Source organism: Apium graveolens, chromosome 4 (assembly GCF_009905375.1).
Source record: "Apium graveolens cultivar Ventura chromosome 4, ASM990537v1, whole genome shotgun sequence".
NCBI classification, from domain to species: Eukaryota; Viridiplantae; Streptophyta; class Magnoliopsida; order Apiales; family Apiaceae; genus Apium; species Apium graveolens.
In genome coordinates, this window is record NC_133650.1 from 156,159,299 (window position 1) to 156,174,674 (window position 15,376).

A 15,376-nucleotide genomic window follows, 5' to 3' on the forward strand; every position below is an offset into this window, starting at 1 on the left:
GACGGGATAGCGAAAATATTTAGGCACGTGAAATGCGATGCTATAATACTTGATGTTGATATAAATACATATATGTTTTGTTCTTCTATGACAAACCTCTATAGTTCAGAGGTAGATTCCAAGCCAGATATTTCATGGCAATAAATTTTTTTATGAATATACAATTCTCTTCAGTTCGTTCTTTTCTCTTCTTTTCATTTCATGTAAGCTGAGAAGAACAACCCTTCCAGAAGGGGAGGTATTGCCGAATGACTATCTATATGTGTGATAGAAGCCTAGTAGGATACCATCTATTGTTTAATTGTTTGTCAAGTACTAAAGGTTGGCCACCTTCTGTACTAACTATGCGATATAACAAGTGTTCGTGATCATAGTGATCTCTCAACAAATTCCTTTACTTCTATTTGATTGATCAAATTCCGGAAAATAGAAACAACTGAAAAAGGAGTAATAAAGTGGTGGTAGTATGCGGAATGGGAACACGTTCGTGATACTAAGGTTGACGTGGTTATTAAAAGGTTATAGAACGCTAACGAGCAAAAGTATAACCAGTATAATATTAGGAACGGAAGGTGATAGCGATTACGAACTGGAAAAGAATGGGTATTGAGAAGCAAGAGCTCTAATGATTGGAAGCTATGATAAGAGTCTGTGTAATAGACTTGAAAGAATTTGGAATGATCACTTAATTCGGATTGAGTTATCTTACGACAATAGATCATATGTCATTATCGAGATGTCGCCTTATGAGATCCTTGAAGGAAGACAATGTCGATCTCCCTTATGTTAGGATGAAGTTGTAGAGCGCAAGATGCTCGGACCCGCAGTAGTCCAAAGGACCAAGGGTATGATAGATCTAATCAGAGGACGGCTGGTAGTAGCCCAAGATGGACATGATAAGTATGTTGATTTGACACGAAAGGATAAAGAGTATGAAATAGGGGACCTATAATGTTATAGGTATCCCTTGGAAAGGATTGATGAGGTTCGGAAAGAAAGGAAAGCTAAGTCTACAATTTGTTGGACCCTTGGATATATTAAGACGTTTGGGAGGTTAGCATATGAGCTAGCCTTACCCCCGAACCTGCAACAAGTTCATAACGTATTCCACGTATCAATGTTAAGGAAGTGAAATTCAGATGCCAGATAAATAGAGGCATATGAGCGCATAGATATGTAACCCGACGTAACCTATATGGAGCAACCAGGAAGGGTTATAGAGTGAAAAGGGAACAAGTGCTTTGGAGAAGGGTTATCAAACTATTCAGAGTTTGATGGAAGAACCACAATGTGGGAAAATTTACTTGAGAGTTAGAAAATGTAATGCTAAGAAAGTATCCCCATTTGTTTTCTATCTGATTCCGGGACGGAATCCTTTTAAGGAGGGGAGACTGTAATAACCCCAATTTTTGAGAAATTTTGAAACCCTTATGAATAGTGTTTTTGCTGATCGAGAAAACTTTTCATGCCACACTATGTAGGGGTTCTGATATGGATATTCTGAGATTTTATTAGTACTTTATATGGGATATAAGTGTATGTAAAGATCGTCAGAATCCAATTCTGAACACTTTGGTTTTTCCCGGAAATCCACTAGATACGGAGAGAATTGAGTATAAGGTAACAGGATAAAAAGGATTTAAATTAAAGGATTATAAGAGAGGATCATAAAAGGAATACAATATATTGAGAAAGGTTAAGGGAACCTAAGTAATAAGATCCCGGGTATGATCCCTCAAACGATAAACGAGAACGAAAGTTAAGCGAACCGTATAACAGATCAGCGGTCATTAGGCAAATGATTAGGAAGTTAATCAAAGGGATTAGTGGGAAGGATGTCATCCAACCAATAGAAAGAGGACAAGGAAGGGAGGATGACATCATGAGGATGAGGTAAGCATGACATGGGAAGGAAGGAGGTGTGGTTGAATAAGAACCACACAAATTCAAGGGCAAGGTAGTAATTTGCTAAATCAAATACAAAAACCAAGCCAACCAAGCTAGCAAAATCATTTCATCAAAAAAAAAAATCAAAAACAACCAAGGCATGAGTTCATCTTGCTATCGGCTTTTTAGCATTTTCAAGGCATAGATTTTTCAAAATCAAAGATCAAAGCTTCCTAAATTGGTAAGAAAATTCCCTAATCATCTTCATGCTTAGTTATGGCTATATCATGAGTTTAAGCCATTAATTCTTTCTCTAACTTCTTCATTTAATCAAAGAAGAAGACAATGAATAGTGTTTTCAAGTTTTTAACTTGAACTTTTTCTTGTTTTCTTGAAGATCCAAGCTTTCCTAAGGCTTCTCAAAGCTTCTTAAGGCTTCCTAGCTCCACCCACCACTTCAAGGAAGGTATACCATTTCCAAACCCTAGGTTCATATATATTATAAGGTGATTTTGAGTAGTGGGTTGATATTGTAGTTGTTGTTATGATTTAGAGTTTGGGATTTGGAATGGTAGTGTAATGGAATGGTAATTGTTGTGGTTTTGATTTAAAAGAACTTAAGAATGATTAAAGTTAAGTTTAAGCATAAGTATGAATGATTAAATTGAATTGGTTGGGGTTGTTATGATGTGATAAGGATGGATGTTGGTTGTATGTTGGAATTGAGGTTGATTTGGGTTGATTGTGAATGGGTTAAAATTTTGGAAATCGCGTAAACATAGCCGTCGTAGCGTCCGATTTTCTTTGGACTGTTTTTGTGCATAGCATTAGGACCCGAGAACCCCCTGCTAGATTGTGACCACTGCCATGATTAGATAGCTCATGTTACGAGCTTCGTTTTGATATGTAGTTCGTTCGATTCCGATGCACGGTTTAGGAGAAACGACCGTTTCAAGTAACGGCGTTTCGCGAACGAAACTTTTTCCCTCGCCTTACTTTGAAACATAGGTTAAAGACCAAAAAGGGTTAATTAATGTATGAAACATTTATGGTAAGTGTGTTAGGCAGTTGGTAAGACATTCGCGAAGGAATCGCTTTAAAACTCGTAAAGGTTAAATTATTAAAAATGGTGGAGCCGAGGGTACCCGAGTGACTTAAGCGAATCAGTAAGCACAGAATAAGCGTTAGAGTCTAAGTTAGTTAAAGTATAGATTTACAAGTGACTTTGGTTTAATTCCAACTTACTTGTTGTTTATAGGTTACCAGACTCGTCCCGAGCCATTCGTAACCCCAGTCGCTCAGGCAAGTATTCTATCCGTTATACTGTTGTTGTGATGTATACACTTGTATATGCATTATCTTGCGATAGATGCATGTTGGTTATTTAGCAAATTCTTGCGATATATTGTAGCATGTGATATGGTATATATGCATGCCTGTTTCATATTCTTGAAATATATATCTGTTGGTTCAGTTGATAATACCTATGCTAGAGGATAGCGGTAACTTGCATATACCCTTAGTATAGGGACCCAAAGGTGAAAATATTTTCTAAAACCGGGAGTCGAGGATCCCGAGTAGATTTTGTATATATGGATATGGATATATATATATATATTTATATATATATATGGTCATAGTTTTCAAAACTATTAATCGAATAAGGTTTATTCGATAACTTTAATTTTATATTATTTATTGAATATTATTTGAATATTCATTCGAGGGCTTATGACTCTTTTATATTATTTATTGAATATTATTTGAATATTTATTCGAAGGCTTATGACTCTTTTAGATTATTTATGAATATTATTTGAATATTCATTTGAGGATCTATGACTCCGATTATGTACTGTAATATATTCTTTATTTTATTAAAGAGTAAGGTGTTAATAATCAAACTTATTTTCGATTATTCAAATAAAAATAATACTTTCATATAAGTATTTCTTTGGTTATTTAATGTTTATTTCAAGTATAAGTTTTAATACTTCTACTTCAATTATTTTTATAAAGATTATTTTTTATGGGAATATTATTTAATTAATAATATTCAGATATTTTCTAATATTCTGGGGACTGATTTACTTCATTAAATCAGCCTTACTCCAAACACTCTTTAAAGTGTTTTCGAGTCTTCAAAATGATTTTTAAAAGTCAGAGCGGATCCCAAAACTCATTTTTATATTTAAGATCTTCCTTTTTAAAGGGGATTTAAATACTCGCTAAAAAACCTGGGGAATCCGGCTCTGTGGTGTATTTTATATTCGCAACGAGGTTGCAGATTTGGTAAATGAATTGATTACTTGCCCAACGTTCGGGAAGTAAGCCCATCTCATTGAGTCGGCATAAGCGACAGGCCGGGATACGGTCTATTATTGTGTAAGTGGCTGGGTGGCAGTCCATCAACGCGTGAGGGGCCGGGGTACGGTCTAGCGCGAGGTCCTAATGCGGCCAGGGTGATGACCGGTGAGGAATTCATCCATCTACAGTAGAAAAGGTTACTTATTGGTATCTTTGCCTGATCAGCAAGATATCGGGTTTATGCCAAAATTCTTTTCCTTTCCAAAATTCATTGGATGTTTCAAACTCTGTTCATACTTTACATAACAGAGGTTCCAGGAAATGTTTAAAGGGGTATATATATGGGGATATATATATACCGGGACTAAATAAAGTATCTCGTAACTTTATTTCATTCAATAATATTTCAAAGATTGAATGTATTCAAATCTTGTCTTGTAGTCTCATCTATGTGATGAACTTTTGAAACTGATTATAACTTGAACGGTGGTAGTTCAAGTAGTATTGGGAAAGATATAAGTATATTGGGATATTTGGTAACCTCATCTTTTAAACTTATATCTAATTAATAATTGTCTTATGAATGACAAAGATTTTCAGAAAAACGTTGAGACAAGGTTAGATATATGAGATCACCTTGCAACGATATTTTTTTTATACAGTTATACACTGGGACTTTGTGTATATTATGCATGGAAGAGGACTTCCAATATTTTGAAAAGTATATATGTATATATACTGAATATTTTACGACTTCATCGCATTAAGATATCAACCTTGGTTCATTTCTTTTGACCAAGACTTTCATGAGTATTATGAGTAGACTCATATATTGTAAATCATTATACATATTATTTTGGTGGGCTTGCTGCTCACCCTTGCTTTATTTCTTCATCACACAACAACAGTTAGGAAAGATGGCCAGACTCCAGCAGACCCAGCGCAAGCGCGTGGAAAGCGTCCCGCGTCTTTCCGTTGATGTTGTAGCTGCTATAGCTGCAGAGGTAGATCTATTGTAGATCAGACCATCTACTTTTGAGAATCAATTATGTATAATTATAACTTGTGGCAGATAATGGCAATTAACTGTAAATTTATCAAGTAATTATTTTGGGTTGTAATAACTTTTAAATTGTGGATTCAAAGACTTGTACTTATTTAAATTTCATCTCTGAGACTATAACGGGTTGTGGTATGTGTTAGTGTGGGGTCACAGCATAAGGTTATTTATTATTAATTAAGTGAAGTGATATTGTGGAAAGAAAGACCGTGACGACCCGGATCTGGGGGTGTTACAATTATATAATAATCAATAGATTTTAATAAATAAATGAGATGAAATACATATTACATAGGTATTAATGTAATCTAATGTGAATTAAATTTTTGTTTATATATATATATATATATATATAGTTTATTTCAAAAATATTATATGTAAATATTATCAATTATATAATAATGTGTTAGATATAAATATAAGTATTAATTATATAATAATGGAGTATTTATGGTTAAAATAAATATTTTATGCATATTAATTAAAGTATTATGATTAAATTTGTAAATTTGCTCAGCAAAACTGTATTAAACAGATGATAGATAGATGTACCGGCTTGATTAGGTTATTCATTACTTGTCACCTCTGTACACTTCACCGACAGTTTTAAATCAACACCTATGGGGAAAATAAACCAGAGAATAATATGATATGTAGCAAATAATGTCCACATATTGACTTGAAACAGAGGATGAAACTAGGTTTTTTAATTGACAAACTCTATTCCTGTCAAAGGAGCCCCTTCTTGCAGTTGAATGGCTACATCGCCCACCACCTGTTGAACATATGACTGAGCAATCAAAATGTGTGCGCAAGACATGAAGTATATACTATATAGATTATAGATTACTACAACCAAGGGTTTAAAGCTTTAGTCAAGTGCATTTTTTGTTTTGCAGATAATTATCTAAAACAAACTATTCTTGTTTCTGCAAGACCAAAAAAGTTGACACTTATCCTCTGAAAGAGCACCATATTTGGTCTATCTACAGATGTCATTTGGATTCAAGTAAAGGTTAGTTTCACCATTATGCTGTGTTTTGAGTTCAAATTTAAGATTTAATTCAATACAAAACATCAAAATGTGTGTTGCTAAATATGGATCAATCAAGTAACGGCAAAAATGTTTATAAGGTTTGCACTTATGTAGTTTCACAAACAACCAAATGTCATGTCCCAGCCCAAATTCATGTTATTCAATATTATATGAGAGCCAACCCCCCCCCCCTCCCTATACGCCCAAAGGAATAATTTGCTTCAAAACTTGCAAGTTCGCACCGGAACACATAAAGAAACTTTTTTATTTCTCTACATCTTTGTTCTCTCGCACGGTATCTTATTTGTTACTAATCTATATTTGATGTGATTTGTGAGGTAAAACAGAAATACGTAGCCTACGAACTGAACTGGAGACAGACGGCGGCAGCTTTATGCACCCTAAAACAAATGCAATAATCTTATTCAACCATTATAAGAATAAATAGGATTAGATCAACATGTACTTGCCCTAATAGCTTCTGCTGTTCACAAGATCAACATTCAAGGAACACCTTTTTGCAAATTTTCCTCAAGTAAATGATTTAGAATCAAAGCAGCCTTAAAGCTATTTCTAGGCCTCAACATTTTTTCCCACTTAGTTGACAGACTAAAGTTTTATAATACTCCATCCCCAAATCAATTCTGAATATAATCTAAAGGTACAGTTGCTAATGGTTATCTAATCTAGATTCAAACAGAAGGTTTAAAAATGCGAACGTGTAGTTAGGAATTACAACATGCTACAATTTGACGTTTTTATCGGAACTATAACCATTCAATAAGATTATAAGATCCATACCTTTGCCATCGATCTATAGGAAAATTCTGTGACGCCTGCAACATGCGGAGTCAGTATCACATTTGGGAACTTGAAGACGGGATCATCTGGATCAAATGGTTCTGTCCAAGCAACATCAATGCCTAACCCTCCCAAGTGGCCTGATTTAAGATGGGATAGAACAGCCTCATAGTTCAAAAGACCCCCTCGAGCAATATTCACTAAGTGCGCACCCTGATTAAATGTATAATTATGTACATTATTAATATAAAAGAATTACATCCTCTTGTTTCCAAATACTTGAAAAAGTGCACATTTGTTATGTAAAGTTCAAAGATACCCCAAAGTAGTAGTCTCTCCAATCTGTAACTAGAGGACATTTACTATTTTGCCCAGTCTGTTACAAGATATATCTTAAATATAGCCTAGCGGTTACCCCTCTCCTCTTGGCAAGGCCTGAACCTTCAATCTCTTGGTGACCAAGGGGAAAGGGGTAACCACTAGGCTATTAGGGGCTTTTTAAGAGGTGAATTTCATATACAGTTTGTTCCAATTACAAGTGAACAATTCTTATTTAAATATTAAATTGGCATGAAGTTTTTGAATCATCAAAAATAGTTCCAAGTTGATTTTCTAAGCATGCATGCACCCATGAGTTGGTTGTTAGCATGTATTAGGTGGTGAGCATGCATCCATCTAGGAGTTGGTATTTTCTTTAATTTAGAATGTATGTTCGTCAGTATGCATAGATAGGACTACGGACGGCTGTCAAGTATGACTCAGCTAACCAGGCTAATAACATAAAATACTCGTAATTTAGACATGACGAAAACCATTCTAAATATGAGAACAGGGAACTCAATTAAGGCCCATATACAAAGTTACAATTTTGCAATTATGTCCTTTACTCCTCTATCTTATTATATATTAGGTTTTTCAACTCTGACCACCCCATCTTTCTTTCCTCTCTTTTCCATGTCTGTTTCAATGCATCACTTTCTCTCCCATCTCCCCCCTAGGATCTATTCTATTCTACCATTACCACAAGATTCAAAAATGCAGATCTTTTAGTTTTACATGTACATCCCCAAATACTCTCCACCTACACTACTCTTGCAATCATGTTGATTAAGCCATCTTTAAAATAAGTTTGTCTTAAGACTTAAGAGCCACATTCGCCCAGTTATTTGTGACAAATCACCTTATGTAGGTGCATTCAACAGATTTTGCATACAAATCACCTTTTCATTGTTGATTTATGCAAGTATAACTTTCATTGTTACTTTATGCAAATATAAACGGAGAAAGCGAGCACTATATTGACCAACTTAGAGATTACAACAACGGTGATGTTGCCTGTGGCATTTATGGAGGAGGTGAGCACTGTAATATATGTATATAATGGATTACATTAAGTTAACTTGTATAAGTTAAAAAACAATGTGGGACTGAGATTTGTTTAGGCTCATACGGGATAAGTGGATGAGATTATATCTCAGTTCTCACTTAATTCTGGTTCTCAAGTAAACGTCCATTTGACTAGCTAATTAGCCTTATTACAGGGTGAAAGTAGTCATGTATACCAAAGTAGACAACACATTAAGCTTTGATATATAGACAGCTTGAAATAACAAACCTTTTTCATGGAAGATATAAAAGATTTGTTTACTATGCCAGCCTGTAAAAAAAATTGAAATTTCAAATATTAGAAAAACAAACAAGCTATACTAGAAAAACAAGTTGGTAACGACTGGTAGCAAGATGTTCACCGTTTCGCTATTCATTGCCAAACAACAGACAACTATATCAGCAGCTTGGGCGAATTTGTGGAAATCCTCTAGGCTACCCTTCTCATCAACCAGATCCTCATATGTTCCTTGCACAGTAGACAACCCTGTTACAGATAAAAATCTGCCATATTTTACACCATAATATAGTACTGCTATTTTCTGTTCATATGACATGCCATACCTCCGTTGCTTTGTAAAGTTGAGTCCCAATTCCGTTTTGTTGCAAGGACTTTCACTCCAAATGGGCGCAGGCGCTTTGCCAATTGGAACCCAATATCTCCGAATCCCATAATGAATACCTGCAGATGAGATGAGTGATTATACTTTAAAGAGATATCTCCATTAAAAGGCCATAATAGTAGTTTGCCAAGTCCAGCTTACAGATATGGTAATATGTCCTGCTTAAACTTCCATCTTATACATAAAAAAACCCTTCTCTGTAATAACTTAAACGACCACAGGCTAGTGAAACAGACAATAGGGAAGTTAATTAGTTCTGTCATGATTAACAAAAAATCCCAAGGAAGCAAAAGAGGATGGTAAGTGGTAAATCTACCAATCAGGTGATTCGGTAATTCGGTTTCTGTCTCGTGAAAAAATGAGATTCACACACCTCCCCTAAACTTTTTACCAGGAGCTGTTTTTATAATAAGCCAAATGCCATAAAATCAAGCTTTAATTAGATAATGTAGCAGTAACTGTATTGAATGTAATGATCCACCATAACAAGATGAAAGAGATTATTGGAGCAGAGGCATTTGACAGCATATTTTGTACCATTTTGTGCAGGACCAAGTTGTTATATGTAGTTTTTGAAATTAGGTCAAATTTAAATGCATATACAGGTCTACAACATAAAAGCGGACCGCTAAGTTTATGTGCAGAAAACCAACAGTGAACAGGACAAAAGTACAAATAGTAGATAAAGCATCTCACTGTTTTTCCTAGCAGTGTTTCACCAACTGGCTGTCCAACGATCTTTTTCTTTACAGAGCTTTCCATCTCATTCTGCAGAAGTTCAAAATTGACATAACAGACGCAATCCCAATAAAGAATGATAAAAGATATCTATGCCGTACAGTAGAAACATATAGGTTTCGCCAAAAGACACTATACCTTTAATTAGAAAGATTTAGGTACCATCCTTGGCAAACATATAACCACAAAAATAGTTCACAAATTAGTAGTGTACCAAGAGAATTGTGAGCTCAATGGAATATAGATAAACAACACAAAAAGTATTCTCAATGGAATATAGATAAACAACACAAAAAGTATTCCTTGAACCTTTTTAATCCAAAAACTAATAAGCAATTTCAAGCTTCATCTTCTACAGGCTTATTTTAAAGATATTATGTGCATTAGTAGTAAGACACTTCTCAGCTCTATCCGTCTATTCTGCAGACCAGCAGCACAACAGTTAGTAAGTTTCAACCTTTGAAGATTAAAAAATCATCATGTCTTCTATTATTGTAGATGATAATCTTCTAAGTTCTGATATGATCAGAAAGTTCTGGTGGTAATGAGGATGCAGAAATTACTGTATAATTGTTCTATCCTGTGGGCTTTAATCAAGAAAAGTGAAAAGCTTAATAAGCTAGTGTCGTCTCATTATTAACAGTGTGTCATTTGGAGTTCTCTGTGATTACACTAGTTTCGAATGAATGTTTTAAAGTAAATTTTTAAAAAGCACAACCAAAAGAAAAGGAATTTGGTGAAACTTGCAAAAGGAACCGCGGAAAATAAATCAAGAAATTGAAGAAAGATTAAACAGAAGTGAAATATTCTACTAGTATATGGGGTTATAGAAGATCCCGATGTGAGATACACTACTAAATGCTGACTGTGTAGGGGTGGGTGCCCCCCGCTGTGTGGTAAATCTTAGGCCCGTGTAGAGTTTGATTCATTTTCCTACTCGATTCCTGCTTATGCAGCCTTTTGCATAAGGGTTGAATATTAAGCTTAAACCTCCAAGTCGAGCATGTTTGGATGAGGTGGCAAACTAATATAAATCGCATCCTTGCACAAGGGGCCAAGTACCGATTTAATCATCTTCTCCTTGTAAACTTAGACCGGAGTTTATGAAGAAGAATCCTGATCTGCTTTAGGTTCTTCTTTGCATATATTTTATAACTCTAGCACAGGTGTTCCACATATCTAGGAATAAGAGGTAATTTGATGGATAAAGCAATTTCCTTCGGAGGGCATTTCAAGCTGTGAAGATAAACGATACCCTGTAATCTCTGATGTATTAATGGTTATTACACGATCACGGGGTAAGATAAAACCCCTCACTCCTGAGCAACTAAGCCCGACTACTGCGAGACCTAATATTTCTCCATCTAGTGAAAACTTATGGGTAAATAAATTCTCTCTTTAATTAGAAGATTTTAAAACCGTTTTCATAACTTGCAAAACTTGTGTTCTTTCATTAATTTTTAACTATCTGAACTTCTATGTTCATCTTTATAATTGATGTTTAATTTAATTGGGCTGCTCATAATACCAATTTGTTTGTTAAATCTTCCGTTAACCTAGTAGATTATCTTATCCTAATATTTTTGACCAAGTTGCAGTGGGATGTGGTAGCCATGTACAATCCTCGGAGATCTCATCTGCCTACCAGAAGACTACTTGATACAAGTTACAGGCTTACAGCATCTATCTATGCAATTAACAGAAAATAAGATCAACAGCATTGCTGGAACTTACCCACTGATTCAATCATTTTTCTAAGATATTATGTAGGAATGAAATAAATTTCATACTATTTTGTAATTATAAATTTCCTCTATCATTCTATTTATTCATATTCTCAACAGAGCTAATCCCACAAATTTAGGAATAAATTTGATTCCTACTTGCACTCATTTTCTAAACTAACCTCATCAGAAAAATAAAATTAAAATTGAAAATTATTGAACCGTCTCATGTTTTTATTTCACTCTTCCCTCTTACACCCTTTCTTTAGCCTAAAATTATACTCATAATATATCACGTCATTCCATCCTTTCCAACCAAGGAGTTAATTATATTCAGCTTCTCTATCAGAACATTTGTTCAGATTATTTCTACTGCATATACTTACAAAGTTGTTTTCACAGAACAAGCGAATGAGCAACCTGAGTGTTTCTGGAAAATAACACATTGCAATATAGAGTGTTCATCGTGCATTCTTCCAAAAAACTAATGTAAATATTGTAACTTCAATATTCATAAAAATAATTGAGAGAGGACAACACTTGAAACCTATGCATTATTAAGAGCAAGTCCAATGCAATGCTATAAGTGATACCATTTCTATAATTTGAAACCAAATGTCAAAAATTTCAACTCCGGAGGAGTTCTATACTTGGATGCAAATATGCATATATGCATCCTTGGTTATAAATTTGAAACCAATGATACATTTATGCATCTAGCCACATCATCAAACTACTATAAATGAGATGAATGTTGTTGTGCTTTAAATGAAACTTAGGGGAAAGTGACAAAATTTAGGTAAATTAGGAAATATTTGGTTTCAAAATGCATCTAGCATTGGAGTTGAAGTTTTATTTTAGCATCAAAACACACTTTTTGGTGCCAAATTATAGCAATAGCTATAGCTATTTTGAATCTTACATTGGACTTGCTCTAAGTTAATCAGATTCAAAGCAAAGAGTGCTGGTCACATGTTCTTATGACCCACCTAAGTAATTTTTCTTCAATTTTCATATAGGTAAATTCTCGAAGTATGTAAGGTACACACTTAAGAGAAAGCATGCTAGTAATTAAATGAAAATGCAAAGTTCAAGTGGACTAACTTGCTTACGCAGAAGACCGAGCATCAGATATATTGCCATTTCAGCACATGAGGCTGCATTTCCAGTTTTGGCACTAGGAATTTTAGCAACTTTTATTCCATGTGTTGTAGCAGCATGAATATCAACACCTTCATTGAATTATAGAGAAATAATAATTAAAAATGCATGATTCATAATAAATAAATAGAGACAAAAAAATCATTTTCAATCACATATTCAATTAGTTGATTTCATGGTTTTGAGAGAGAGGAGGGAGAGAGAGAGAGAGAGAGAGAGAGAGAGAGACCTTCTAGGCCCACACCGTACTGTATTATAAGCTTCATCTTAGTTGCACGAGAAATGATACTCGAGTTTAACCGCATGCTTTTCACTACACACATGTCATAGTTGGCAATAACATGAGCAACGCCATCCAACGGAACATTATCTACCTACTTAACAAGAGAGCAGAACAGAAGGATGAAAAGGGTTAAAGATCCTAAGGTCTGGTCATAATATTAAACCAAAATTCTAGATAAGCTGATTGAACTAATGAAAGCACACATATAGGGTGATTTTGTTTTGGCATGAACGATCAAAGGCATAATTGAGCAATATAAAAATGACGACAAATAACCTGGATAAGGGGGTGGTGGGTTTGTAAATACTCTCTGGTATAGGTATCGGCAGCAGCGAAATGAGGGCCGCAAAACAGAAGACGGGTCTCTGCTTCGCCGCTCATTCTCTTGCTATATTTTCCAAATGTTGCTGCTGCTGTTGAAACAACCCGATTCATCCTCAATTATACCTTGTCGATGTCACAATTACGGATTTCTTTTTCTTAACCCCCCTTCCCCCCTTTTTCTTTAGGTTTTTTTACTAATCCCATTGTGAAATTTCATTTATCTATCCTATTTATGATTATTATATTTATTAATATAATATGTCTTATAATTATATTTTTCAATAATTTTTTACTAACCATAATTAACTACACAAATTCTTATTTTCAAATAACATATATAACCTTACAAATTACTTCAAAATTTTGTACTTCTTTTGTACATTAAGAAAAATGCAACAATTTGGCATAATGAAGTACCGGCGCAACCTAAAGATGGGATAAATTGACGGAAAATTTTATGAATAATTTGGAAATCAATAATATCTAAGGATGGGATAAATTGACGGAAAATTTTATGTATAATCTGGGAATCAATAATAATGTGGGGTGAAGGGGATCAACTAAGTTAAGAAGGATAAATTATTTGAAATAGTAAGATGATGAGCATATGAATCATGGCAGCAGATGAGATCCAGAGAGAGTAAACAGTGATTAAGTATTAGTATTAGAATTAGCATCATTTAGTATTTATTACTTAATATTACGTAGCAGTTTCGAGTTCATGCCTTTAATATGTAGAATTTTTCATCTCGTGCAATATTTTTGCGGGCTATGCCATGTATGTTCTTTTGTGGCATGTATTCTAGGGTTAGAACATATTTTATATATTTAAAGTAACAAGTAATAATGTCTAGTTTATTATATAAGGGACATTCTAGTACAAATATTAATATTGATGAGTCAATTATATATGTACGTGAGTTATATATGACTTTAAATTAAATAGGTACATATTTATAATTATTGAATAAAAAGGGATATATTCACAAACTAACTCATTCTTTGGGGACATATTATACAAATTCTCTTTTCTTTAATCTTACACTCGATTCAGGTACCGTTTTATTACGCTCCGTACCAAACCACACATAAATAGCTGTGTCAATTGATCGTGTTTCGTCGCATCATATTAGTAATTTATATATCTCATACTATATTTATCTGACCGATCATACCCATGATTGTAAAAATCGGTAATCGGTACTAATCAGTTAAGTAAACAATTAGGGATTAATCTACAAATCCGGAATTAATTCGAACAAAAATCGGATATATTTAAATATTTAATTATATGTAATATATTTACCTTATTTATTATGAAATATAAATTTCAAATATAATTTATAAATATTAATCGAATTTCAAAAAGTAAATCGACCAATGTTTTTTAACCATTAATCGGGGATTTTTAGAACACTGGATATACCTAAAATATATCAGAGGTCGATACATATTTGATTTAATTTTAATTTTAATGGATAAACATATCCAATTTCTAATATACATTGCTCTTATGTAATATTATATTTTTGTATAATAATTTTTTTATCATACTGAAACAATTATATAAATAAAATTTCAAAATATAGTAAGAGAATATCTTCCTTTCACAAAGTTCATCATCTAAGCAAAATGCACGCAAGTTGCATTCAGACGTTTAGAAAATAAAATCTTAACGTTTTAACCACAAAAAAGGCCCCGATAAAATTTCGCAAGAGTAAAACTCTATGAAAAAAATCCAGGGTGTAAAAAATATATTTTATACAAAATTAATAAGAATTGGTATATCTCGATAGTTGTAGAAATCTCTCTTGTCAACAAAATTTGAAATCAAACTGTATTGGACTCCCTCGCTAGACGATTGTGATACAAAGACTGAAAAAGATACACAGAAGAAACTCTTCCAATCAGCCTGAAAATAAGAACAAATGAAAAAAGAAAATATATAAAAAAAATATATGATAATAATTTATTTGAAGAAAAATGAATATACATATAATAGTCATTAAAGAAATAAATAAGATCTAACCGAAGGAGATCTTTGGT

The 15,376-nt window shown here is 33.7% G+C and overlaps 1 protein-coding gene across 3 annotated transcripts; it reads right to left on the minus strand.

The window, feature by feature from the left end:
* Positions 1 to 5,877: 5,877 nt before the first annotated feature.
* LOC141720379 (uncharacterized) lies at positions 5,878 to 13,495 on the minus strand. 3 transcript variants are annotated; one of them, XM_074522755.1, is made up of 9 exons: positions 13,283 to 13,495; positions 12,953 to 13,097; positions 12,667 to 12,794; positions 9,797 to 9,868; positions 9,042 to 9,159; positions 8,840 to 8,946; positions 8,707 to 8,748; positions 7,092 to 7,304; positions 5,878 to 6,029 (listed from the first exon to the last, which is right to left on the minus strand). In XM_074522755.1, exons 1-9 carry the CDS (start codon positions 13,439 to 13,441, stop codon positions 5,961 to 5,963), a joined length of 1,053 nt encoding a protein of 350 aa, XP_074378856.1. In that variant the 5' UTR covers positions 13,442 to 13,495; the 3' UTR covers positions 5,878 to 5,960. The 3 variants fall into 3 exon arrangements, with proteins under 3 accessions (XP_074378856.1, XP_074378855.1, XP_074378857.1); XM_074522754.1 differs by having other exon boundaries at positions 8,840 to 8,964; positions 13,283 to 13,492; XM_074522756.1 differs by having other exon boundaries at positions 8,840 to 8,964; positions 12,953 to 13,036; positions 13,283 to 13,420.
* Between the last annotated feature and the right edge of the window lie 1,881 nt (positions 13,496 to 15,376).